Source organism: Delphinapterus leucas, chromosome X (genome assembly GCF_059928025.1).
Source record: "Delphinapterus leucas isolate spDelLeu-1000000601 "Yukka" chromosome X, BTC_Dleu_Yukka2, whole genome shotgun sequence".
NCBI classification, from domain to species: Eukaryota; Metazoa; Chordata; class Mammalia; order Artiodactyla; family Monodontidae; genus Delphinapterus; species Delphinapterus leucas.
In genome coordinates, this window is record NC_143150.1 from 25,659,603 (window position 1) to 25,687,409 (window position 27,807).

At 38.1% G+C, this 27,807-nt stretch overlaps 1 protein-coding gene across 1 annotated transcript in view; it reads left to right on the forward strand.

Moving 5' to 3' along the window:
- The first annotated feature begins 1,768 nt into the window (after positions 1-1,768).
- Positions 1,769-27,807, forward strand: part of TENM1 (teneurin transmembrane protein 1) — a 353,672-nt gene continuing 327,633 nt past the window's right edge. Inside the window, exons 1-2 of the mRNA XM_022561862.2 lie at positions 1,769-2,168; positions 26,913-27,151. Of these exons, the coding sequence (XP_022417570.2) occupies positions 1,930-2,168; positions 26,913-27,151 (478 nt within the window). The 5' untranslated portion in view covers positions 1,769-1,929. The remainder of the gene's footprint in view (positions 2,169-26,912; positions 27,152-27,807) is intronic.

A 27,807-nucleotide genomic window follows, 5' to 3' on the forward strand; every position in this document is an offset into this window, starting at 1 on the left:
TTCCACTATACTGTGCTCACACCATTACACCAGTGTGCATTCCTTTGTAACGGTCTAAGAGGGGAGCAGACATAGAAGCAAATAACTGCAGTGCAGGTGGCGTGTCGTAAGTGAAGAATCCAGAAAATGTGGAGGAATCTGTATCTCTGTATCTTAAGGAAGTAAAGAGAACTTGTATTACAGGGATCTGCAAGACAGTGAACGGAGCATTGGCCAGAGTCAGGAGGTGTGGGTTCTGATCTTGGCCATGCCACTAACTTGCCAAGTGTCTGGACAGGCAATTCTCTGGGCATCAGTTTTCTCATCTACAAAATTAGAGTCTCCCCAGGTGTTTTGGATTCCAGCATTCAATGCTTCTTTGAGCCCCAAGGATGGAAAGCATGCTTCTGGTTAAGGTTATGAGTATGAGCCCAGAGGTTTAAAAAAATTAACTAGATGTTAAGTGCTTGTGATGATATTTTTAGTGGATATGGGATTTGGGCTGTGCCTGGAGTAATGGGGGTGATTTAGAAAATTCATGAAGCATTTTAGTTCCTTTTAAATATACAAGGGTAGCTGACTTTCTAAAGGAATTTTTTGTATAAAATGAATGATCACCACTCCTTATCTTTTGTACAGTTGCGTTCATCATATAGCAAGCTTATTTAAAGGGAGAGCCACCTGTACTAGAAAACACAGCCAAGAATTTGTCATGCTCTTGGGGCACTCGTATCGTTTTAAAATACGAAAATGATGCCTGTGTCTTCAAAATTCAAGTTTGAGGTGGAAGGGTTGAAAAGAGTGATTTTTTTCTTTCTATGATCAGCCACTGCAAAGTGAGTCTCGGCACAAACCAGCTGAGCCCTTTGCTGGGCATCGAAAGTCTGTGGCATTTTTCTGCTTTTCAACTCTCAGTCATTTGGGAGGTGGGACAAAGCCATGCTGTCTACAAAGTTCATCTGGAATATGCTGGTGTTACAAGAAATCACTTGACATCTGCTGTGTTTCTCCCGTGAAAGAGAGGTGGTTATCAACTACAGTAGTGATTTCTTTTCAAAGAGGTTTAATTGGGGTATTTCTCATGGGCCAAATTCTAACTTACTGTGTGTACGTGTGCCTGCCAGGAAAACGGAGGAAAAATACCAAACAATAACAACAGAAGTCTGAGGACTGCTGTCCCAGGCTGCCCCCTCTGCAAACAGGCAGAAAGAACAGTCTTATCTGCTGCCTAAGCTGCAGCTAATATGGTAGAGCTTCTAGAAGGGTGTGGCAAAGGTGGGTGGAGTGTGGACTGTGCTTTGCATGGCCATGGAAATATGCGTAACAACCTGAACAAACTCCTTCTAGCCTCACTTTTATAAGTAGCACTCTGAGTTGGGGGGCTGGCGGAGAGATTAGTCTCACACAGTTCAGTTACACACTTGTGAGCTGTTTTTCCGAAGTATGGATTTGCTCCCATGTAGGCAGGCTAGCATCCTTTCCTGAGGAAAGCTAGAAGGTGGCCTTATACTTTTATTTGAAGTGTGGAATGATCTTCCTTGCAACACATTTGTCCCTTTCACTGGTGTTTTCCGAAGTGAGACTTTTGCAACCGATGGAAATCGGCTCACTTCTGTTCTGTAATTCAGTGTCTTGTTGATGATTTATTTGTTCAGTAGCAGAAACGATGACAAATTGTGTGAGGCAGCCTCATTTACTTTTGAGCTGCTATAGCCCTGAAGAATTTACATGTAAATGCGACTGTGAATGTTTTACATTTCATAAGCGTGCTGCACGTGTTTTTGTAAGTTAAGTGACATTTTTACAAGTAGACTGAACTTCAGACTCTCCCCCCACCCCACAGGTTATATTATTCTGAAATCCTGATAAGTCTGCCGTGCTGTTTTCTTGCCTGCCAAGTGAGAGAGTCTGTGTCTATTTTGTGTTTTTCTCCTTCTCTCCTCTTTAGACATGCAGAGCAGCTCACACAACCAGTTCACCTTCAGACCCCTCCCGCCACCGCCGCCGCCTCCGCACGCCTGCACCTGCGCCAGGAAGCCGCCCCCTGCCGCTGACTCTCTCCAGAGGAGATCAATGACTACCCGCAGCCAGCCCAGCCCAGCCGCTCCAGCTCCCCCAACCAGTACACAGGATTCAGTTCATCTGCATAACAGCTGGGTCTTGAATAGCAACATTCCGTTGGAGACCAGGTACTTGAGCTATTATCGATCCCACTGAACTTAAATATTGGCACAGGATGATTCCACTGAGTACAGAAACGCATAGACATCTGCAGAGACGCACAAAGACTCACACAGATACACACCCAGATGCCTGGGCAAAAAGGCAGACCCCTCCACAGGCACACAGTCTAGATCCAGGCACAGCCACAGACCAAAGCAGACGCCCGTGTAAAGAGGAAACCACAGAGGCATCAACACCCCTATGGTGGACACCCACAAAAAACATAGGAAACCAAGCAATTACCCAACTGTCATTGTATCCTCGAAGGAAAAGACATTTGTCCCTTGTTTTCAGATGCTGCGATATTACAGGAAAATCCAGACACAATTGGAGGAACAGCGATAGTTTACATTTTATTTATTTTAAGATTCTTTGACAAAGTAAGGTGCCTTCAAACATTTTTAAAAACGATTTGCTCCATCGGAAGTCCATGTGTAATTTCAAAAACTTGATTCTGCCTTTAGGATGAAGTTTGATCTTTTGAGCAAAAAGTTTGCCTCTGTTTTTCTGTTGCTTCATATATTAGGTTTCCAGATTCCTCCTCAAGTCTTTGTCAGGTGATTAAAGTTCTACTCTTCCACAGTTCTATGTGCCTTGATCATAATAGACTTTAGCACTAGATGCGATTAATTGAGAAATTATTCATCATTTCTAGTTACTCTCTCAAGTCAAAAATTACAACTTTCTATTAAAGTAGAAAAACATTAACTAATAAAACAGAGTATTCTGTTATCTTGTTAAACTGAAGGACTTCCCCTTGTCTTCTATATGTCGTCTTTAGATCTACCACCAAAGGTTTTTCTAAATACATTTGTGTGTAAACACTGTGGGTATAATACATCACTTCATAAGCAATGTCTGGTGTCAACTCTGATCAACTTCTATCCCAATAATCTGAGAATTGGAATGGAAAGGGGAAGACTAATAAACTCACATTATAAGACTATTTTTCTTTAGCAGCATATTAACTTAAATGCCAACCATAGCATGAGAAATATGTCACCACCAACAAACTGATGGCACTATGGCCCAAACCCAGGAAACTCTATATCATCCCTCACTAACTAGATTAAATAGCTTCATAAACTGATATTTCTAATCTTTCCCAAGAGGTAAAGTAGCGGTCAGCACCAACGGTGAAGATAACGGAATTATCACTGTGCTAGTGATAAGGTTTGTGTATCGTTCCTTTTTTTTTGATTTTTAAATTGAAAGGCAGGGAAGTGAATGAAGTGAGAGAAGCAGAGAGCAGTGTATGTCTTCAAGGAGTTTTCACTAACAGTGCTGATTTACTCACTCTTCTTTTAATTCCTTTGCAGGGCCTAGTGATAGCTAAGAAAGCAGTGGGCCAATCTGGTTAACTAGCAATCTTGATAAGCAAACACACTTCTTTCATCTAAGAAGCCAAATAACAGGAAATCTGGAAGGAGGGTGGGGAATGGGCTCAGGCAAATGGGAAGAGAAAACTATTCTTATTTGAAATGTACATCTAGGCATGTTTGTACAAACTGCACCCACGGACCTTCTGTATCTATGCAAGGAATGTATTAATTGGTCTCAGTTTCATAAGACGCAGAGAAGAACATAAGTTTTCATGTGAGACTGAGCAGAGAGAGAGTACCTTTTTAGTACATTTGAAAATATATTCAACGTCACAAAGTTGAATTTTAAAAAACCTAGAAACCCTATCAGCTTGATCAGCAAGGATTTTCCAAATATATCCTTTACAGTGTTCATTTCACATGTAGTCAATAGAAGGTAACTCCGTGAGTACCCTGGCACTTAATTATGAGCTGTGTGACATACCGCTCTGAGCCTCAGCTCCCTCATCTGTAAACATGAATATAAAATTGCCTGTCTCGGGACTTCCCTGGCAGTCCAGTGGTTAAGACTCCGCGCTCCCAATGCAGGGGGCACGGGTTCGATCCCTGGTTGGGAAACTAAGATCCCGCCTGCTGCTCAGCGTGGCCAAAAAATAAATAAAACAATGGATATGTAAGCTAGCTATACTTCGATTTTAAAAATAAATAAATAAATAAAAATGCCTGTCTCAACAGATTGTTAAGAAGATCAAGCTAGTGTAACAGAATGTGCCTCATACATCATAAAGCATTATAGAATTTAAAGGTAATCTTGCTCTGCCTACTAAGTGGTTACCTGCTTCTGCCTAAATATCTCCAAAATAAGGAATGGACTCATTCCTAAGGCATTCCATTTCATCTCAGACAACTACCGGAAGAGTCTTATTGAACCAAAATCTCCCACCTCTTAACTCTACCCATTCCTCCCAGGTCTAGTTCTAGGGTCTCACAAAATAAATAAAAACCCTCTCACACCTGACAGCCCTTCACTGTTGCTGATACTTCTCTACTAAATGTTTCCTCAGTTCCTTCACTTGCTCTTCACATTAACTGGTTTCAAATCCTCCATCCTCCATTGATTGAGAATCAATCCTCAATCCTCCATCTAAGGTCTCTTCCCTTAGAACATACTTCAGTCTGTCCAGACTGCTCTTGAAGTGTCACAGCCAAGGTTGAATGCAGGTATAGGTTATTAGGCTCTTTGGTTGAAAGGAGCAGAGGTCATTCAAATTGCCTCAAATAATTGAGAACATCTTTTTAAGACTGTTATCTCTCCCTGGGAACCCAGGAAATACTGGTCAACCCACAAGGAAGGATAAGGCCTATAGATCTCTGGCACCAATAAGACTCAGCAATTCTCTGCAGTTTTGCCACTCTCTGTCTTTTTCTTTGCCCAATAGCTTATTGTCAGCTTAATATTTCTTTTGTCTACCACATAGTTTCTACCTTCTCATAGCAATGTCAGGTTTTCATTGCACTACGTGACTCCAAGTATACTTCCCAGCACCTCTTACTTTATCCCTTCACTGCCTGCTCCATTGCTACCTGCCTAATTCTCCTGCTAGTTCTAGGTTTAAAAACCTAAGAGAGGGGCTTCCCTGGTGGCGCAGTGGTTGGGAGTCTGCCTGCCCGATGCAGGGGGCGCGGGTTCGTGCCCCGGTCCGGGAAGATCCCACATACCGCAGAGTGGCTGGGCCCGTGAGCCATGGCCGCTGAGCCTGCGCGTCCGGAGCCTGTGCTCCGCAACAGGAGAGGCCGCGGCGGTGAGAGGCCCGCGTACCGCAAAAAAAAAAAAAAAACCTTAAGAGAGTGAATTTGATTAGCCCAGTTCATCCCTTCTGTACCAGGCAGTGTTTAAGTTTCTTGGCAAGCCCTGTCAGTTATTCTCTCAGTCAGTTGAGACTAAGGGGAGAGAAAGATCATGTGATTTAAAAAGCAACAGTATGGACACCTATGGCTGCCCCTGAGCAAGAGCTGGGAGCAGATCTGATGTACCTTAGATGGAAGTCTCAGCCGACAATCAACTTGACTGACTCATTCAGGAATTTGTGCTATGACCAACAATCAGATGTCTCCCCTGTTCTAACTAAAAGTTTCTCTTAATGCCGTCTACTCCAATATCAGCATTTTTGGTGAACACATAACACTACTGATACATACCGAAAACATTAAGTAACTAAACTCTTAAAACTTTTAAACGAGTTCTGAGGCTAAGCCACATTTTAGTTATTCTATAATTATAGAGTTGGTGGGTATTTTAATTGTGTGTTTGGAATTGGGAAGATGTAGGTGTAAATAGATTTAGAGGTTTGATTTGGCCTAATTTGATTTCATCTTGTTAACCTGTGGATATGTAGCTGAATTCTAATTCTGCCATCCAAAGTATTGGTTTGGCCAGAAAGTTTGTTCGGGTTTTTCCGTAAGATGTTGCAAACCCGAACAAACTTTTTGGCCATCCCAATATTTGCATTCTATTGCTCTCATAACTGTATCATCTGTAAGTTTGTTAGATATGTTTTCCTCATTTTTATGTAAGTCATTAATAAAAATGTTATATAGGATAATATTAAGGTCAGAGCTTGGTGGCATGCCACTGGAAACCTCCCAGCAGGTTGACATTTATCCATCAGGCAGCATTCTTTTACTAGCATACAACCCACGTTTCTCCATCTTGTTCACAGGCATATCATGAGAGACCTTGTCAAATGCCTTGCTGATATCCAGATAGAGTACCTACATTTTTACTGATCTGCCAATCCAATAATGATATCAAAAATAGAAATGAAATGAGATTTGTCTAACATGACTTGTTCTTAGAGAATTTATGCTGCCTTCTGACGGTTACTACTTTTTTCTTAAGCGTTAACAAATCATCGTTTTAATAACTGTTTTAGGAGTTTGCACTCAATCAACATGATGTCCCTTGCCTAATCTAAGGACGCCATGTGCTTTCTGTCCCTTTTCAAAACCAAAGCCAATACTAAGGTCTCCAGTCTTCTGACATATGTCACCCATACCACAGCCCCAAAACTTTAGCAACTATGACTGGGCCATCCAATCCACAAGACCTCTCACCACTCTGCAATGTAATTTTAATTCATTTAGAACAGTTGAGTGCCTTCTTAGGGACACCTTGCCTATCTTAGGCTTCAATTTATGGTTATGATATTGACTACCCCTTTAAGTCTAGAATCATTCTTTTTCACAAAAAAGATACAGTCATTCGATATTATTCCATGAGGTGCATGTCTATCCTATCCTTGCTCTTCTTGCTCTAAACGTATTTTTTAAAAACTGTTCTGTCGGGCTTCCCTGGTGGCGCAGTGGTTGAGAGTCTGCCTGCTGATGCAGGGGACACGGGTTCATGCCCCGGTCCGGGAAGATCCCACGTGCCGCAGAGCGGCTGGGCCCGTGAGCCATGGCCGCTGAGCCTGCGCATCCGGAGCCTGTGCTCCGCAACGGGAGAGGCCTCGGCGATGAGAGGCCCGCGTACCACAAAAAAAAAAACAAAAAACAAAACTGTTCTGTCATCTTTAGCAGGTATTTTTCAACCTTTAGGGTCATTTTGGATATGAATCTTCTTGGCATTTTTTTTCACCACGCCCTCTTCTATTTATTTATCCTTGATTTTCATCCCTTTATTTCAGTACATGTTCTTTAGAAATCAAAACTGGATGGAGAGCACCCAGTGCAGGCACACTGGTTTCAATAGTCAGCAAAGCTCCCCAACTGACTCTTAATTCATCTCCCTTTTTTAGAGTGTCTCCGGGCGTGCAATCATACCTACTTCACTTTAGATAACTGCTTTCCTAAAGTCTAGGATTTTGCTTCATAAAGTACTTATGAACTCTCAGCTAAAATGGTTGCTTTCTCTGAAGGTTTCTATTGCCTTCGACTCACCAGTTTCTCTTTTTTAGTCAGTGAGAGAAACAAATATCCGTATCATTTTCTCTACCTTCTGGGAGGTGGAGTTGTCAACAGTGGAGATTGAAAACTTGTCAGATGTTGGCCTTTAGTTAAAGGATACGTCTAGTGGATGTCTATGGAGCTGAAACCACTCATGTTTACTACACTTACTCTTAGAACACTTTTGGAGCAACTGTGTTGGAGCATCTTTCCTCCATCTGGCCAAGTGGCTTATTGTAGACTCCCTGATCTCTTCACCAAAATGAATCCTGCTTAAAGGTTTTGCTGTGATATTCAATACTAGGGAGAACTTGGATCTGATATTAACATCACCACTTCAACTCACAACGACAAATCAGAATTGTGTGGAGGAGTCAGCCCAGAATAATGGGTAGCAACTATCTTCATTGATTTTTAGCATATTCTGACAGATGGCTGTAGCTTGTTATGAGGCTAACTGCCCTTGGTGGCTTTAGGCCAGTGTGACAGTTAACGGGAGCCAATGGGTTATTTTTACAAAAGAAGAGCCAGGGCCATTGGCGGAGGAGGTGTTGACAAGGAATGGAAAGAGAAATGAAATCTACATGACCAATGCTTGTTACCAGACTTATACAGCTAGTGTCTATCTTGGGGAAATAAAAATCATTTGGAAGAAATATTCATTAGTGGTGATGGCAGTGATTTAAATATCTATGGGATAATACTCTTTAAATAGTAACCCATAAATGTAAGGTCTCTAGTGGTAGTTATCTTTATTTTATAGTACTACTAAAATCTACCTAACATTTATAAGTAGGTTTTCTTTTTTCCCTTAGGGTGTTTGCTGTGGAAAAATAGATTCAGTGATCATTTTTTTCCAAGCTCAGAATATACATATTCAGTGCTTAGATCCAACAATATCGCATGCTTGAATCCTTTAACAGCACTGGGGTTAGCAAAATCTATCTTCAGCCACAGATTTAAAGATTCTTTTTAAGATAAGAAAAGACTTCGTAGGACTAATCTATGACCTATAAATCCTGTTTACTACAGATGAACAGGAATCAACCAAGCTTTTCAGCCTACACCAAATCATGGATGTGGGATATGTTAAATTTACATGAAGGAGAACTCTGTAGCCTTTAAAATATATTTTACATATTGAGAATAACAATATATCTATAGTAGTCTATTGCTCTTGGACAGTGAAGAGCAATGTTTTAGAGATTATCATGATACAGTCTCTAGTCACTTTGGTAGTGATATTATTTTTTTAAATGCTTTTGAATTGACTATAGTTTCAATTGAAAATTAAAACCATAGGCAAACATAATGTGTTTCATTTTATAAAGAAAAGGAATTTAACTATAGGTGAGGTGAAATCTGGTTTTAATATGGAGAATATTTTTTTAGCAATCTAAATGTGAATCTGAACAGATATTTTTAAGGAATTATAAAAAATGAGTTGATCGGTGAAATATATAAGTATAGCAAACAAAAAATACATTTTAGAGGAATCTCTGTACTAACCTTTTTGCCCTCCCTCATCATATATACTTCCCTATCCTGGGTTGTATGTTTAAACAAAAATATCCGGTTTTGATCCAGAGACAAACTAGTTCTTCATTGACTACAAAGTTATTTATCCAGTTAATCATAATAAATATTTTCATTGCCATGTCGAGTTAATAGATACTTGTCTGTTATATTTTAGTAAAAGTATAAAATATATTTGAAGTAGCAAAAAATGATTTTCCTGTCAATTTTTCTCCTTATTTTCTACAGAGGGGTGCGTGTGTGTGTGTGTGTGTGTGTGTGTGTGTGTGTGTGTGTGTGTGTCAAAGACATTCTACGAAACATCTCCCTTTGGGAAAATTCAGCTGTTTTTTTATTAATTCCACAACACAAAAATGTTTGTAGCTTTAAAAGCAAAAGACAAGATCAGGTTAAGTCCTGAGGTCTTTGAAATGTCTCTGCAAGAATTGTGAAAGTGTGGTACTGAGTATTCCATTTAAAGAGCAGGAAAGCTCAAAAACAATTGCCCCCTTTGGCGAACAAATAAGCAGATAAACAGTAACATCTGCTTCACCATTCTGTTAATTTTTTTGGTGTGATATCTGAAGGTATAAGAATGTGTACAATGTGAATATTTTTAATGAAAAACGGTTCATTATAAACACTATGAGGAATTAATTCTAGCATGGATGAGTTTTAACAAACTTTGACCAATACTTACTGAGTGCCCATCATGTACCATCCACTGTTCTAGTTGCTGGGGCTACATCAGAGAACAAAATAGACAAAATCTGTCTTTATGGAGTTTACATTCTAGTGGGGGAGACAGTTTTTACCCTAAAATGTTGATTATATTGAGACTAATAATACTGTAGGAATTGTGGCCTGGCTAGATGTAATATGGGAGACAGGGGAGAGGGGACAAAGATACCTCTTAGAAGTCTTCTTTTACCTGCCTTCACTTCCCCACAGCAACTTTCATAGAATTGCCCCTTATCTATGGTCTCATAGCACCCTGTTCATGTGTCTGTGAAGACCTTATTCCATTGTATATTTGCACTCGAAATATTTCAGTTACTTGTCTTTATTCCCCGTTGCAACGTGAGTGAAGGACTATGCCCTTTTTTTACTTTGACTCCTTAGTTCTTGGCTTATATAGTTCAACAAAATTTTTATAGGGTATATGGATAGACTGATAGAGTAACTGAGCAAGGAACTACAGATGGAGTAGATTTCTGAAATCAGAAACAGTAGTTTGTAGAAGCAGTGAGTTTTATTTTGTAAACATGTATGTGGGACATCCAGTTTGAAATGTCCAATATCTAATAAATAGCTGCAAGTATGGATCTGTGTCCCAGGAAAGGAAGGAAAATGGAAAACGTTTTTCTACTACCACTTACCGAATGCTTTCTGTGTGCCAAATATTGTGCCAAGCCATTATCACATTTATTCCAACTTACGGTTTTTAAAACTGAGGTTTATAGAAGTTGAAAAATGTACCACAAGGTCACCAGTTAGTATGTAATGAAGCCAGCTCATGATAGATGTGGATAATTAAGAATTTCATAGGTAGACATAATAACTGAATTTCCGTGAATGATGGAGGAAATACTGAAAAGCCTATAGGAGAGTTTAGTGTAAGAAGAGGACAGTAAACCAAACCGTGGAAACCCTTTTTGGGAGTCCATGAAGGGGAGAAAGCCAGTACAGGTGACTGAGGAGTAATCATAGAATAGAACAAAACCAGGGAGAAGAAAATTTCAAGGAGATAGTGATCATGATTTCCAAATGTCTCAGAGGAATTAAATAGGATGTGGATGAGAAAACATCATTGATTCTGTCCATTACAGGCTTCTTGATTTTTAAGCAGCTAATTTCAGTACAGGGGTAAAATTGAAGCAAGACTGCAATGGGTTTGAAAAATTGGTAAGAGGGGAGAAAATGGAAATAGAAGGTAGAGTACTGTTTTGAAATGGAACAGTAGATTGAGAAGAAGCTGAATCTGGGTAAAACGTCCTTATAAATTGGAAGGAGGAAAAAGAAAAGGGGAGAACTACATTTAATAAGGAGGTACACAGTAGTCACCAGGATGGTGATGTGATTGACAGAAGGAAACCTACAGACCAAGTTAGAGATCAAGTTTCCTTAATGGTAAAGAATATGGAAACCTGCAGAGATGATCACATAATGATGAGGAAAACTGCATGATCCCACAGTGGTACAGGCATCCTGGGTTGCCAAGTCTCAACAAGGGCATACAACTGGTAATGACACTGCCTTTGGGGAATAATGCATCCCTTAGGTGCAAAAAGTTTGTCTTTGCTAATCTCATACTAGAGGGAGGTATTATACCCTGCTTATTTAAAGTTGACTTTCAAATATAAGTCACATTTCCAAGGGCAAGCAGCTATTATTGGCCAACCCAAGATTATAATTCAGACTTCTGGTCTCCACCTGGCACATACAAAACTCTAGGCAGTCCCCTGTTGTTGATGAAGGTACTCAATAGTGACGTATGCCCAGGGCCTCATTGATAACATAAATGCTAACTTATGACTATTTCCGATTAAACTATCAAAATATCAAGTACGATATAAAAATAATATCAAGATATCATTGATTCTTTTCTTTTGTGGCATTATATTAGTCTCCTAAGTAAATTGATTTTCTTTTCAAATAAAATATTTGCAATCTGCTATTTCCCCCACCGTTCAACCTTTCAACTAAAATAATTGGTTGGTTTTGGTCTATGACAGTCAGATCTTTCAAATCTGTCACTTACCATACTGAATAGTATCATTAACTTAGTTTTATAACACCATGGCTGGTTGCTTTTTAGTAGATACGCTTGTAGCTAAATACTTTTCCTTATTTGTAATACTCAAAAGACTCAGATTTTAGATAATGTATTGTATATATGTGCATGTGTGTGTGCACACACATGTAGGCATATGTGTATATATAAATATGTATGTATAATTATCTACTGTCCAAAGTCCTTTCACTCGTTATCTCATTTTAAACTCTTAACAACCCTGGGAGGTAGACATAATAGAAATCATGCCCAGTTTAAAGATAAAGGAACTGGGTCTTGGGAAATTTTACTCACTTCTCCCCATGGCAGTTTTTTACAAGATTTGGAGCTACAGTGCAAGTCTCCATGCAACCAATCCAATATTCTTTGTACTATAACTATTTGCCTCTGGAATATAAAGAACCCCAAGTCATCCCTTTTTGTCTTTTGGTGAATATTTATAGTTCAGTTAAATTTCCCTGCCTGGAGACATAATCTAGGTTTTATTCTATTTATATTAAAATCTTGATGAGCCTAAATGCCCAGAAAACTGGGGGTTCTGGTTAATTGGATTTGGTGGTTAGCTTAAGGTTAAATAGAACTTTTGAAAAATTACCATTCTTGTTGAAAATCATTCTTAAATGTGAATCTACTTTCCATTTTAATCCAAATGATCATAATTTAAACTTTTATAATTGAAAATCTCACTGTAAGTGAGGGTTGTCATTTTGAACATGATTTTTTATTGTACAGCACTCTAGATGTAAAAGATATTGTAGATAGGACAAAATGTCTAGCAGTCCCGGGATATCCTTTGTAAATTTTGGATGGCCTCTTGTGAGTAGTTGAAAAAGCACTGAATTTAGAGTTAGAAATCATGAGTCCAAGTCCAATTCTGCCACTAAATAGTTGTGTGACCTTGATAATGTCTCTTTCTCTTTTTAAAATTTATTTATTTAATTTATTTATTTTTGGCTGCGTTGGGTCTTCATTGCTGCGTGGGCTTTCTCTAGCTGTGGTGAGCGGGGGCTACTCTTCATTGTGGTGTGTGGGCTTCTCATTGCGGTAGCTTCTCTTGTTGCGGAGCACGGGCTCTAGGGCATGGGCTCAGTAGTTGCAGCATGCAGGCTCCATAGTTGTGGCTCGCGGGCTCAGTAGTTGTGGCTCGCAGGCTCTAGAGCGCAGGCTCAGTAGTTGTGGTGCACGGGCTTAGTTGCTCCGCTGCATGTGGGACCTTCCTGGACCAGGGCACGAACGCGTGTCCCCTGCATTGGCAGGCGGATTCTTAACCACTGTGCCACGAGGGAAGCCCCAATAACGTGTCTTTCTTTCTCCCAACTTCATTTTACTCAACAGTCCAGTGAGAGAATAAAGCTAAATGATATTTGAAGTCGTTTCTGGCTTTACTAACTGTTATTCTATGGCTTTTGCCTTCTTGTCATTTGCTCCTTGACTCTACTGAGCTTTCCAGTTAGTTGGATTCTAATTAATCGCAAGATTACTAATTCTAGGTGAGGTCCCCAAACAAGTCAGATAAATTTAAGTTGAGAAATCATGATTCCTTTCAGGATTTCCAGTAGCCAAGAGGAAATGAGGAAAACACTATATATCCCTGTGTGTCAGAGGGTAGCGATAATGACAGGCAAGTATAATCAAGAAGGCAGTCTTAGGCCAATGCAAGACTAGTCTATGATTCCGTTTTGCCTGATACATAATTGGTGTTCAGTAAAAGTTTGCTGAATAAATGAATTTAAGAACAAAACCCTTCATAGAGAAAGGATTCAACATGCAACACCTTATGCAGAAATTTATCTTGCCTTGGGTCATATTGTGAAGCAGCAGTAGTTTCAATATTTTCTTTCATATTGTCATTCTCTGTCTAATTGTGATATAAATATAACTTCATTTTTGTGTTTCTTATTCAAAGGTAAAAATACAGTCTGTTTTGGGTTTAAGTTCCAATCAGCCACTTCTGTATCGCATTGTGTAAATTCATGATAATTTTTTTCTGTGTAGTGACAACAATGCAGAGAGAAAATAGGCTCAGGTTTAATAATATAGTTGCCAAATGGAGATGTATGTTTAGAGGTCAAAGAAGTACATGAAATCACTATACTCTTGAAGTTGGTCTTACCTTGTTGATCTTTCTGTGTTGTCCCTGAATAATTAACATGAACCAATCTTTCTCCTTTGTGCTCTTCAATCCGCTCAGCAGGGAACCAGGGAGAGAATATTTCTGTGGAAGGAAGACCTGGTTTCCACAAATTCTTCTATGCTCAAGTGGGAATATAATCACTGAGTTTAGAGCATGGCACAAAGCTGAATTTGACTGTTTCTTAGGTGGCCTAACCTGAGGGGAGTTAATGCTATTTCAGTTGCTGTGATTATTATATATTGTGCATGTTTGTTTTTTTTAAATTTATTTATTTTATTTTTTTTTGGCTGCATTGGGTCTTCGTTGCTGTGCACGGGCTTTTCTCTAGTTGCAGCGAGCGGGGGCTACTCTTTTCTGCGGTGCGCGGGCTGCTCATTGTGGTTGCCCTTCTTGTTGCAGAGCACGGGCTCTAGGCGTGCAGGCTTCAGTAGTTGTGGCATGCAGGCTCAGTAGTTGTGGCACGTGGGCTGTAGAGCACAGGCTCAGTAGTTGTGGCACATGGGCTTAGCTGCACCGCGGCATGTGGGATCTTCCCGGACCAGGGCTCAAACCCATGTCCCCTGCATTGGCAGGCGGATTCTTAACCACTGCGCCACCAGGGAAGTCCCAACTGTATATGTTTTAATCAGTAGTTCAGGTTTTGGATTTATGTCTCATGACAGGTTCATGAGGGGTACAGTTTGAAAAGCAATTTAAAAAAATTGAAAGTAGAAAATGTTTTCTATTCTCCATATTTCATAAAGATTTCTTATTTGGTCAGCAGCGTAAATGTTGGAGGTAATTATGAGTGAGTTGTATATGCTCTCTGGCCCTAGGGTTCAGGATATTTGTTTGGATAATAGAACAATCCCAAGTGCAGGTAGTCTCAAGGGAGGAACGGCTGTGAGCTTGGGGAGAAAGGCAAGAAAATCTTTCTCTGAGAGTCTTTAAAGAATGACAGATTCCTTCCCATAGGGACATGGAATACTTCAAAACTGCCTGTTCCAATCGGAGGAATAGTTTTCAACGAAGGTTTCTCAGCCTTGCCCCTGTTGATATTTCAGCCTGGATAATTCATTGCTGTGGGAGGCTGTCCTGTGCATTATAGGCTATATAGCAGCAACCCTGACCTCTACCCATTAGATGCCAGGGTCCCCGCTCCTCAGTCATGGCAACTAAAAATGTCCCCAGACATTGCCAAATGTGGGCCCATTTGTCCCCAGTTGAGAAACACCCTTTTAGATTAATGGTTAGACGAAATCTATTGTTTCCTTACCTGCTCACTTTACTCACCCCTCTTCAGACTCTTGCAATTTCTTTTTTCCCTTCCCACCTTCCCCCTTCCTATTCCTTTCTTCTTAAGCCTTTGTTGGAGGGTTTAGATAATTCTCCAGTCTATAACATAATTGGGGTTGGAAACCGCCGCTATAGATTCAATGTTTGTATCGCCCCAAAATTCACATGTTGAAAACTTAACACCCAAGGTGATGGTATTAGGTAGGGATTTTCGAGGTGATTAGGTCATGAGGGCAGAGCCCTTGTTAATGGGATTAGTGCTCTTATAAAAGGGAGCTTAGATTGCTCCCTAACCCCCTTCTGCCACGTGAGGACACAGCAATAAGTTGTCAGTCTGCAACCCAGAGGAGGGCCTTCACTGGAACCCTACCATGCTAGCACCCTGATCTTGGACGTCCAGCCTTCAAAACTGTGAGAAACATATTTCTGTTTGTTATAAGCCACCCAGTCTATGGTATTTTGTTATAGCAGCCCAGACGGACTAAAACAACCACTAAACTAAATCCATTTAGTCAGTCTATCATTGCTGACTAATAGCTAGACAGCCTATAACAAGGGAGGCCAGAGTGACCCCTAAAGCAACTAACAAATGATCTCCTACCCTTGCATATACAGCCATATCTATCTACCTATCATCTATCTATCCATCATCTACTTCTCTATAAAATTTCCTTTCTTATTCTATTCCTTTCTCTTCCCCTACACTCTTCATTCTTCCTATATTCACACTTTATTCTCTCTTTCTTATCTTTATATCTACACCACTCTTGGGCGTTTCTTAGCTCTTCTGATATTTCTAAAAAACTTACGTGAGAACACAGAAGCCTGAAAAAAAATGGCATATTTGGGAAACCGTATATGACATAGGATGTTCAGAGCTTAGAGAGCACGGGAGACAATAGCTGAGGTGAGTCAGAGAGGCCTGCAGAGGCCAAATTATGAAGGCTCTTATAAAAGTAACAGACCTTCATTCAAAAACAGGAAAAACACAGGAAATCAGAAAGAAGAATATATCTACAAATTCTGTTACCCAAAGATAGTTACTACTGAGATTTCCATACGTTTTCTTTGGGGTTAGATTTCTGCAGAATAGGGATTTGAAATTGGAATTGTTGTTGTTTTTGTGTGGGAAGGGACAGCACGTAGTTGTGGTTGTGCTGTATATATGAATTCTAGGTTTTGTTTCCCAACATGGAAAATCACTTATTGCCTTAGAAATTATCTGGTTAACGGGAACAGAAATGCTTTAAAAAACCAAATCTAGTAAAAAGGAGGTTTTAAAAAATGATACAGGATAGTCTCACAGGGAAAGGACGGTGAGTACAACAAGGCCTAATGAGAGATAGCGCTCTCCCCATTGTTCTGTTTCTTTCTGGGGCCACATGCATGCTTCTCTCTGCACAACATGCTCTATTCTCAGGCTTCATTCTAAATGGGATTTTTTAATCTGTTCCCCTGTTCTGCTGCAACTTCAGCTCTGGCTCAAAATGACCTTGCATTTTGGCTTTCCTAGCTGACAGGTTTCTGTGTCTAGATTTCTGAGAGAGAAAGATGGAGAGAGAGAGAGAGAGAAAGAGAGAGAGAGAGGAAGAGAGAGAGAGAGGAAGAGAGAGAGGGGAAGAGAGGGAGGGAGAGAAAATATCATTGTCTCTGAGGTTGGATGTCCAATTCTGGTCCAATTAACTTTGACCGTGAGCAGTGGGGAGTGGGTTTGGGAAGGTCATGGATAGGGATGCTCTGTCCAGGGCTCTTTGCAGAGGGACAAAGGTCAGCATATCTAATATGCTTTTATGGTTAAAAATTCTTAATATTTTTTATGACTTCATAACATTCCATGGAATGAATGGACTAGACTCCTTCCATATTTGAATCTGCTCTCTTATGCAGAAGGACATTGAGAATCATGGGTTGGAAATTTTTAGGGCTGAAGACTGGAAGTGTCAAACACCACTTTTTCTCACCCTTCACATTTTACTACCCAGAACTTAGTCACATGACCATACCTAATGGAAATGGTGACTGGGAAATGTAGTCTATCTGTGTGCCCAAGAGAAAAGGAGAACATGGACGTTGGTCAGGAGTGGACAGTTTCTGCCTCAGGCCACATCTTTGATTTTTGAGGCTGATATTTCAGAGGACAGCCGTGCCCTTTGCCAGTTTCTCCCTTAGAGAAACGTTATGCTGAATAGGTTAGAGGACTGATTTGAGTGGCATTTCTTATGTTATTTTATAGCATTATAAAAAACATTCTTGCCTTTATTATACGTGTATGAGTAAGACTTTCAGAGAAGTGAAAGCTAATGAAAGCAAGTGCTGATCAACATCCTTTAAAAGTTGCATGAGAATGATAATCTAGATTTTTAACCTGAAGAGCTCAGTGGTAAACTCTCAGGTTCTGTCCTTATTATACTCCTTTGTATTTAGTTTGAAACACTCTCTCTTTAAAATAAAATGTCTTTGCTAATATAGATTACAATTCAATAAAAAGAAATGATACAGAAAAGTATACCATGTCAACTGGCTCATAAAACAAACGAGGATAATACATATCTGAGGAAAATGAGGGTGAATAAAAAGGTAATTAAGGTATATAATACTCTGCCCGCTATCCACTCCTCTAAGAAGAGAAATAAATAAATAAGCCAAGTAACCAGTGAAGACCAATTCTACAAAATCAGCAGGTTGCTCTGGTGAGTAAAATTGGGAATGGACTTTCAGCTTTTGTAAAGGGAAGCATAATTGAATTTCTTTATAAAATGAATGAAATTCTCTTAAATCTTAGAAAATTTGGGGTCTGGTTTAATTTTAAACGTGTGCTAATAAATTTTGCCTAGGTTCCATGTTTGTTCCCATTTAAAATGGTTCCCTGGTGGGAAATGAACTCTTGAAAACTGTGGGGTGGCATTTTGTTATGCCTTCATGGAGAAGATGTATAAAATCATAAGAGGATTGAAAGTCTCACCCATCACTAGCTTTCCAGATTGTTTCTAGTTTGAAAGGATTACAGCTTCCACACCATATCTTGGGACCTAAATTACCTTTAAATACAAAGAGAATGAAAAAATGGTAAGATTACTAATCCAAGTAAATAATTTTTATATGTTGGCCTTATCCTTTTAATACAGGAACGTGTACATTAATAGAAAATACTAATTTGATATTTACCCTTCAAGTGGTGTAGGGTTTTTTAATATCAATTTTTAAATTAAAAAGTACATCTATAGAGCATGGATTTAACTTAGAGAAAGAGAATGAGAGGACGACTTGAAAGGGCATTATTATGAAGTGGAGGATAATTGTTTATTTTCATTTATTTTGGAGTCTACTAAAGCATCTTGGTCAAACATTATAGAATACGTAGTATTTTCTTTCTCTAGATATATTCCAACCCTATTAGCTCCAATGTATCTCTAAATGTCCTGTTACAGAAATGTTTAATTTATATTGGGAAGTCTGATACACTGTTGAATGAAAAATGTTCTGATGTATTCTAAACAAGGAGACATGACAATTAGTTCACTTTCATAAGTATGTATCCTCCTAATATCATTTGTCAATTCTATAATTAAAAGAGTTGAAATAAATATATCCATAAAAACATATTCAGTGGAATAATACGCTCATATATGTTCATTCTGAACAGAGAAATGCCAGATGATCATGTGATTTAAGAAGATTTTATTACCTCAATGATTAGCAGTAAGAGTGACATCAGGGATGTCATGAGTTAGTATGTGCACAGTGGTTAAGTAAATGAGTTTCATTGTTCGTGCATAGAAGTAAAAATATTTATTGAGCACCTACTCTTTGTGAGGCACAATTCTAGATGCTGGGGATACAGCAATAAATAAGACAAATGAAATTTCTACTCTCATGTAGATTGCATCCTAGTAATCAGAAAAACTGAAGTAGATTCTATCATTTACTGGTTGCGTGACCTTGGGAAATGTACTTAAACTTAGTAGCTCAACCTCAGCCTCCTAAACTATGACATGTGGATAATATCATCTACTTTATAGGGTTACTTTGAGGATTCAGTGAGAAAACAAACCCCAGAAATTACTTTAGCAGAGTGCCTGGCACATAGATGTTCAGTAAGTGGTCATTGCTATTGCCATTATCATTCACAGCGATTATTTCTAATTATTAGTATTTTTATTAACAGTAATTCTTTCCTTACTCAGATGTCTCAAATAGAGACGAAATGTGACTCAACTATTTTTTTGACTTATTTTTTTCCTTTAGATTATGTGAAAATAAAATGAAAGCTTGTAATTGTCCTTTTATATTCAGGAAACCAGGAGATATTTGCTCACGAGTGAAACAGTTATTTTAGAGTCCCCAAGCCTCATTCATTCTGTACAGAGAATCAAGAGCCTTTTAGAAAAAGCAAAAACATCATGCAAATCAATATATATTCATTGAGTACCTTTGAAGTATGAGACAAGGAACCTAGAAGTTGACTTGGTCCCTGCCCTAACGGAATATACAATCCAGAGGCAGTTGAGGAGGTAGGGTAGATACTACTTCTGATTAAAAGACAAGAGGGAATAATAGCCACAAAAAAGATTTTTAAAAGAGCTCTCCCATTAGCTGCTAACTACCTCACTTGGAAAATCACATGAATACCAATCTAGACCATAGAGTATTACCATTTAAGAATAGATTATAGAACTAAGGCTTAAGCCTAGAAAAATTAAGGTTTAGATATATATATCCTGAAAGTATATTTAAAAAAAAAATCTCTTAAAAATTATGAACAACATGGAGAGACTATAAACTTTTTTATGAACACTTGGCATATAAGGTTTGAATGGGACATGTGGACAGGGTGACTTAAAATTTGGAAGAAAGAAACCTAGGGCAAATAAAATGAAATCCACCTTTACATAGTTGTTAATAAAAAAAAAAAAATGTTACCCCCAAGAGGTTGTCCAAGCTGATAATACCATTTAGGCTCAGAGAGAGTTTGGATAAATACTCTTTTTAGGAGCATTTATCCTAAAAAGGAATATCAAGAATAGGCTATTATGCAAAAACTAGAGATGTTGAGGTTGATATCTTGCCAGTAACCACGCTTTGCCACAAAAGAACACTAGATATTCACTAGATATTCTTGTCAGAGAAGAAAATGGGGCTGACTCAGCATGACGTTTTCTTTTATTTTCTCATGTTTTTGGAGGCATAAGAATGAATACCTATGAATAGACATTTCTTCAAAGAGGATATGAAAAACAGCCAACAAGCATATGAAAAGATGCTCAGCATCACTAACCATCAGAGAAATGCAAATCAAAACCACAATGAGGTATCACCTCATACCCATTAGGATGGCTGTCATCAAAAAGACAAGAAATAACAAGTGTTAGCAAGGATGTGGAGAAATGGAACCCTTTGCACTGTTGGTGGGAATGTAAAATGATACAACTACTATGGAAAACAGTATGGAGGTTCCTCAAAAAAATAAAAATAGAGCTGACATATGATCCAGCAATCCCACTTCTGTGTATATACTTAAAAGAATTGAAAGCAGGATCTCAAAGAGATATTTGCACACCCATGTTCATAGCAGCATTATTCACAGTAGCCAAGAGGCGGAAGCAACCCAAATGTTCATCGACAGATGAATGGCTAAACAAAATATGGTATATATGTACAAGTCATCAGCCTTGAAAAGGAAAGAAATCCAGTCACACGGATAAAACTTGAGGACGTTAAATTAAGTGAAGTAAACAAGTCACAAAAAGACAGATATTGTGTGATTCTACTTATATGGCATATCTAAAATTGTCAAATTCGTAGAAACAGAAATGAGAATGGTTGTTACCAGAGGCTGGGGAGAGGGGGAAAGAGGAGTTGTTTAATGAGTGTAGAGTTTCACATTTGCAAGATGAAGAAGTTCTGGAGATCTTTCTCAATAATGTGAATATACTTAATACTACTGAACTATACACTTAAAAACGGTATAGGATGGTAAATTTTGTGTTCTGTGGTTTTTATCACAATAAAAATGCATTTAATAATTTTTTAAAAAGAATAAATGCCTGAATTCCACTATCCTATCTGAATGTGATTTGGCCCTAACACCTTGAATCAAGGCCTTTTTATTGCAGTCTTCTTCTTTATTATTTTTTTTAAATCAACCTCAGCTTCTAACTGGAGGTACGTTGAATTCCTTCCTCTGGGTATAAAAATTAGTCTAATGTTTGTAGCTAAGGGAATGCAGGTTTAGAGACTCATAAGTATGTTTACAAGATGTAAAAGAAAAAATTCATTGGTTATTTATGCATCTGTTGTTAGAAAGCTGTAGATTTCTGTCTCTTTCCTATAGAATTTCAAGTGCCATATTAAATCACATCATTTAGTGCTAACAGGTACCCTCAGAATTATGTTGTATGTAGGGTTTAAAAAGAGAAAGTACATTTTCCCTTTTTTTATAGATGATTTTAAAATTCTTACAGGAACATTTATTAAATTCCCATTTACCAGCACTGGGTCTCATCAGTCTTAAAGATATATATTTTTTTTCAATTTCCTTATATGCCCATTTCCTTTTGGCAATATCTTACTTTTCCTTTTTAAATTTGAAATTGAATATTAAAACAGATGCAAAGGAGAGTACTACTTACACATAAACTCTTGAACTGCATTTTTATCATTTCCTCTGTGGAAAAAAACCTAATTGTATGAAATTGATAGCAACATTTTAGTATATCCTCAGGTCCCCTGGGAAAAGCAATGTGCTTAGACAGATGATGTGATTTTATGAGCACATAGCTGAAGTCTAGCAGTGTGCATTTGTCTTTATGCTCCTACTTTTTTCAGGGACTATGAAAACACATTTAGGCAGTAGTTTCGCTTTCCAACAATGGACTGCAAAGCCTTTGACAGTACATAGCATTTGCATTGCTGTTGTTCATGATGCACATCAAAGTATAGATCACTTTCAGCAGAGAATCTTAATCTCAGTTTGTTAATAAGAAAACAGGAACCTTAGTATATGAACTCATTTTATTATCTACCCTCACTGAGGACTGATTTGGATTCCACTCAAATATGAATTAGTTTAAATGTTGCTCTGCTGCAACTGTCGAATTTATTCATTATGTTGTAATATTTTACTTATGGAACTGCATTTGGAAATCCTATGGTATATATCAAGATGAAATTACAGTGCTCAGGGATATTGATTATTGCTTGTAATTGCCATCATAATAGCCAACAATTCTCTGTCTTTCTTTGTCTTTCTTCTACCTCTTAATGATATACCAAACAAAATCAATATCCAGCATATGGGGCCACTTACATTGTCTCAAAAATCCAATTGTTCTCCTTCATAAATATGCAAAGGATCGAAGATTTTAATCTCCAAACAGTGAATAAAAAAGCCCCATACTGCTAGATTTCTCTTCTATCCCATAGGAACATATCAGAGTGTTGCTGTGTAGGATCAGTTATATGCAAGTGACATATTATCGCCTCCAGTGTCACCACAAAGTTGTGGTGGGGAAATGGGGAGGCTTCTCCACTCTGCTGTTTGTAAAGTGCTATACTTCTTCCTCAACTAGTAAATTAGATGGCCAAAGGGGAAAACATAGGCTGGGAGAGATAACCAGACATTAAAGAAGAAATCTACCTCCTTATGACATGGAGGTGATTATTTCAGGGACTAAAGAGGAAGTACAATCAAATGGAAGAAACATAATGCTGTGAGTCACTTTTTCAATAAAATATGTTTATTCTTATTTCTACTACATACTGTTTGTCCATTTTGGGGATACGTTCAGTGCCTTTAGAAGCAGCAATAACTCCTTTACAGTCTTAACGACTGAAGACTAGCTTCTTTCTAATGGTTCCCCATTCATTCAAAAAAGTTAAGATGGTCTTTAAAACTTACTATGAGAACATGTGACATACGGAAAAATAGATATGTATTATGAAGTACTATTTGAATAGATTGTATTTGGTTAGCCCTGGTCAGTTAACCCAGAAGATTAGATAGAACCTGGTGGTAATCTGGTGAAGACTGGTTGGCAGGTAGCACAGTGTGGTGGAAATACACTATTTTGCAAGCCCTCGATTCTAACTACATTGATATCATTAACTACTGATGTTTCTTTTAAATAATCCAGTTTTATTCTCTGGGCCTCCATTTCCCTAACTGCAAAATGAGGGTGTTGGGCTGCTAGCTGATTTCTGAGATCCCTCTAACTCTGTGATTCTGTAGCCATCATTCTCACGTTTTTCTCTCAGGTCCCAAAGGCCTGAGAGAAAAAGGGTAAAAGTGTGGCTCAATCCAATATCATCCACATGCCAAAATCAACACAAAGCATGCTTCTTCTGTGCCCTATAAGGCCTGGATTCAAAGCTTCATGTGTCCACTAACTGCAGAACCCTGATATACTGTACTGTAATGTCGTGGTTAAGATCAATGGCTCTGGAGCCAGACTGCTTGGACTTGAAAGTTGTCTTTACCAGTACTAGCTGCGTGACCGTGGACAAATTACTTAACCTCTCTGTGCACTGGTTTTCTCATCTGTAAATGTACATACTTACTGTAATGGGATTGTTGTGAAGATTAAATTATATAATGCTTTCTGAATTAATTAGAATAATGTCTGGCACAAGTAAGCACTTAATGAATGTTACCTCTTATTATCATTATTATGATAACTATTATCATTACCACTTTGCTCCTACTAAACCTCTTTCGATCTCTGTTTCATCATCTGTAAGATTATAATAATAATATCAACCCCACAGATGTATTAGGATCAAAATATTGCATATACTGTACCTACTTTGGTGCCTGGCTTTTCTAGGTGCTTAATAAATTATGTTCACATAAATAGAGCCCACTGTTCATGTGGTTGGTATTAGTCACTGCATTTTTCCCACTGACCCCATTCATGTGGTTGGTATTAGTCACTGCATTTTTCCCACTGACCCCACTCCCAATCTTTTTGATACTAGTTACAAGAACAATACAAGCTCAAGGCAGAAAACTTCAAAAAATACCCCTACTATCCAAAGGTAACACAAATTATTATCTTTCCATGAGCATATATATTTTTTTATTTTAAAAATTGTATTCTATTGCCCATATTGTTTTGAAACCTACTTGCTTTTACCTGGTGATATCTGTAAACACTTTTCCTAGTGAATAGATATTCTTTTACAGTGCAATTTGTAATGGTTGTATAGTATTCTACTGCATGTTTATAAAATAATATACTTACCCAACTATCTATTAATGAGCATTTGGGTGTTTATCTTTTGCTGTTATAAGTAACACTTCAATGAATGACTTTTTATATACATTGTCATACACATCATTTCCTAAGGATAAATTCCTATAGGCATAATTTTTGGACAGGGAATATGCATATTTTAAGTCTTTTGTTACGTAATGCCAAATTATCTTCCAGAAAGGCTTGTGAATCTCCACTCCCCTCAGCAATCCTGCCCTTTAAATAACTTTTATCCTCATATACTAAAGCAAAACTCTCTAATATGGATATTTTCATTAACTGGCATGTTGACAGTTGTTTTCTCCTTTAAACATGTATGCTTTTGTTCTTTAAAAATGGAAGCTAAAATCAGTCTTAAAATATTCTTAATGATTTATGCATTTGGGCGTATGTGACATGTACAAGGTGATGTTGGCTCTTTGCTCAGCGGAAGGGTCTTGTGATGTATTACATGAAAATGTGGCACCAGAATGTTTTTTGTTTAGCAGTGCATTTTACTGCCCAGGCAGCATAGTAGATTGAGGACTTTGGAGCTGGAATGGCTTGAGATCTCATTCTGGCTTTGTTATTCATTTCCTAGGTGGATTTAAGCAAGTTACTTAACCTCTTTCAGCCTCCATTTCCTTAAATACACCATGCAGATAATAATGTAGCCTATTTCATATGAATGAACACTAACTGAGATAATGAGTGTTTAACACAATGCATGGCACTTAGTACCCGATAAGGGTAAAGTATTGCACAAAAACATATTTTTATGCCAACTCCTTACATGTGAATAAATCACTACTGTTTATGAAATACCCATATTACAATAGTCATGAGCTGTCAATAATCATCCTCTAGTAATTCAAACATGACAGCAATATGAAGTTCCAGGACAGGCAAAAGTAATGTAGGGTAGAAAAAATGCAAAATAGTGGTTGCCTCTGGGGGTTAGGGAATAGGGATTTACTTCAAAAGGCAGGAGGACACTTCCTGGGGTGATGGGAATGTTCTGTATCTTGATAGGGGTTTAGGTTACACAGGTGATTGCATTTGTCAAGTCTCAGTAAATGTACACTTAAAATTTGTGCATTTCATTGTGTATAATTTTTTATATTATATTTACATATAACAGTTTATAAGTTTAAGGTGTCCAACATGTTGATTTGGTACATTTATATATTGCAGTACAATTGCCATTTGTAGTGTTAGCTAACACCTCTGTCACATAATTATCATTTCTTTCTTGTGGTGGGAATAGTTATGGTCTACTGCCTCAGCAAGTTTGATATTTATTTTACATTATTATTGTCTATAATAATACTGTGCATTAGACCTCCAAGACTTATCTATCTGCTAGTTGCAAATTTGTAACCTTAAACATCTCCCTATCCCCCACCTCTCAGCTCCCGGTAACCAACACTCTCCTCTTCATTTTAACAAGTTCATGGATGGACCTCGAGGATATTATGCTGTGAGATAAATCAGACAGAGAAAGGCAAATACTGTATGATATCACTCATATGTGGAATCTAAAAAACTCAAACCCATCATGTATAAATTTTACATTAAAAATCTGTAAAAAAAATTACTGAACTCTAGATAATAATATGAAAGTTGAAATATGTGAAGGGAAGTGTACCGATGTATGCAGCTTACTTTGAAATGCTTGAATAAAAAATGAAATGAAATGTTTTAAAAAAAGACGGACTAAGATAGGAATGGAGAGGTGGATAAATATGTGATAGAGTGAATATAGTCATATGTTAAGTATAGAATCTAGTTGACAAGTACATCTGTGGTTTTGGGTTTTTTTTAATTTTTAAAATTGTTTATTTGATAACAATCTTTTAAAATTTGAATCTAGCATTTCTAAGGCCAGTGCTGCTCAACTGGATACGCACATCAAACTTACCTAGGACGTTTTATTAAAATATACATGCTTAGGACCTACTCCAGATTTACTGAATCTCTTTACTTGATATTTCTCTTGAGTAGATGTGTGTTTATTATAAAATTCTTTCTTTGGCTGTGTGTTTGGCAATTTTTATAATAAAATATTGCGTGAAAATATGTCTGTGAAAGCTGGTCTCTAAATAAAATACTGGTCTCTAGGCCATTGATATTATCAAAACGCTTGATGATACTTCTCTTTCTCTTTTTGAGTATTATATTTAATGAAAGGGAGCAGTATAGTTAATACCATCAAATGTGGAATGTTAATGCTCAGAATTTGAGAATTTCATTAGTCAACAAGTCAGGGAAAAGAAGACCTCTTTCCTCCTCTTAAAAGTCTAAAATAGGAAAACAAAAAGGAGATCACCAGTGGCACTTTGTAGTTAAGTGTTAGGTATAAGAAAATTTTGTTGAGTTCCTCCTAGTTGTCCTGTGCTTTGTCATAGCATGATTGTTTCAAATTAGTGGAATTTGTATTTCTGTAGCAAGTGGCTTTGGTTTTGATAGCCCAAACTTTTGTTTCCTTTCCGCAGGCATTTCCTGTTCAAACATGGATCTGGTTCCTCGGCCATCTTCAGTGCAGCCAGTCAGAACTACCCTCTGACATCCAATACTGTGTACTCGCCTCCTCCCAGGCCACTTCCTCGAAGCACCTTTTCCAGACCTGCCTTTACCTTCAACAAACCCTACAGGTGCTGCAATTGGAAGTGCACGGCCTTGAGCGCCACTGCAATCACAGTGACTTTGGCCTTGTTACTAGCCTATGTGATTGGTAAGCCCTTTTTTCCATGCTTCGCTTTTCTTCTTAATCAAAGTATTGTTTTGCTTGTGGTGGAGTTGGGACCGGGGCGGGGGGGGCGGTGGGTTTCTCTCTCTACTCTGCGACCTACAAATTTGAACTAAGGCTTAGTATTATCGATAACAAATAGAGAGCTCTTTCCGTAGTGTAGTGGTTATCACGTTCGCCTAATACGCGAAAGGTCCCTGGTTCGAAACCATAATTCAAAAAGAGTCATGTACCAAAATGTTCATTGCAGCTCTATTTACAATAGCCAGGAGATGGAAACAACCTAAGTGTCCATCATCGGATGAATGGATAAAGAAGATGTGGCACATATATACAATGGAATATTACTCGGCCATAAAAAGAAACGAAATTGAGCTATTTGTAATGAGGTGGATAGACCTAGAGTCTGTCATACAGAGTGAAGTAGGTCAGGAAGAGAAAGACAAATACCGTATGCTAACACATATATATGGAATCTAAGAAAAAAAATGTCATGAAGAACCTAGGGGTAAGACAGGAATAAAGACACAGACCTACTAGAGAATGGATTTGAGGATATGGGGAGGGGGTAGGGTAAGCTGTGACAAAGTGAGAGAGTGGCATGGACATATATACACTACCAAACGTAAAATAGATAGCTA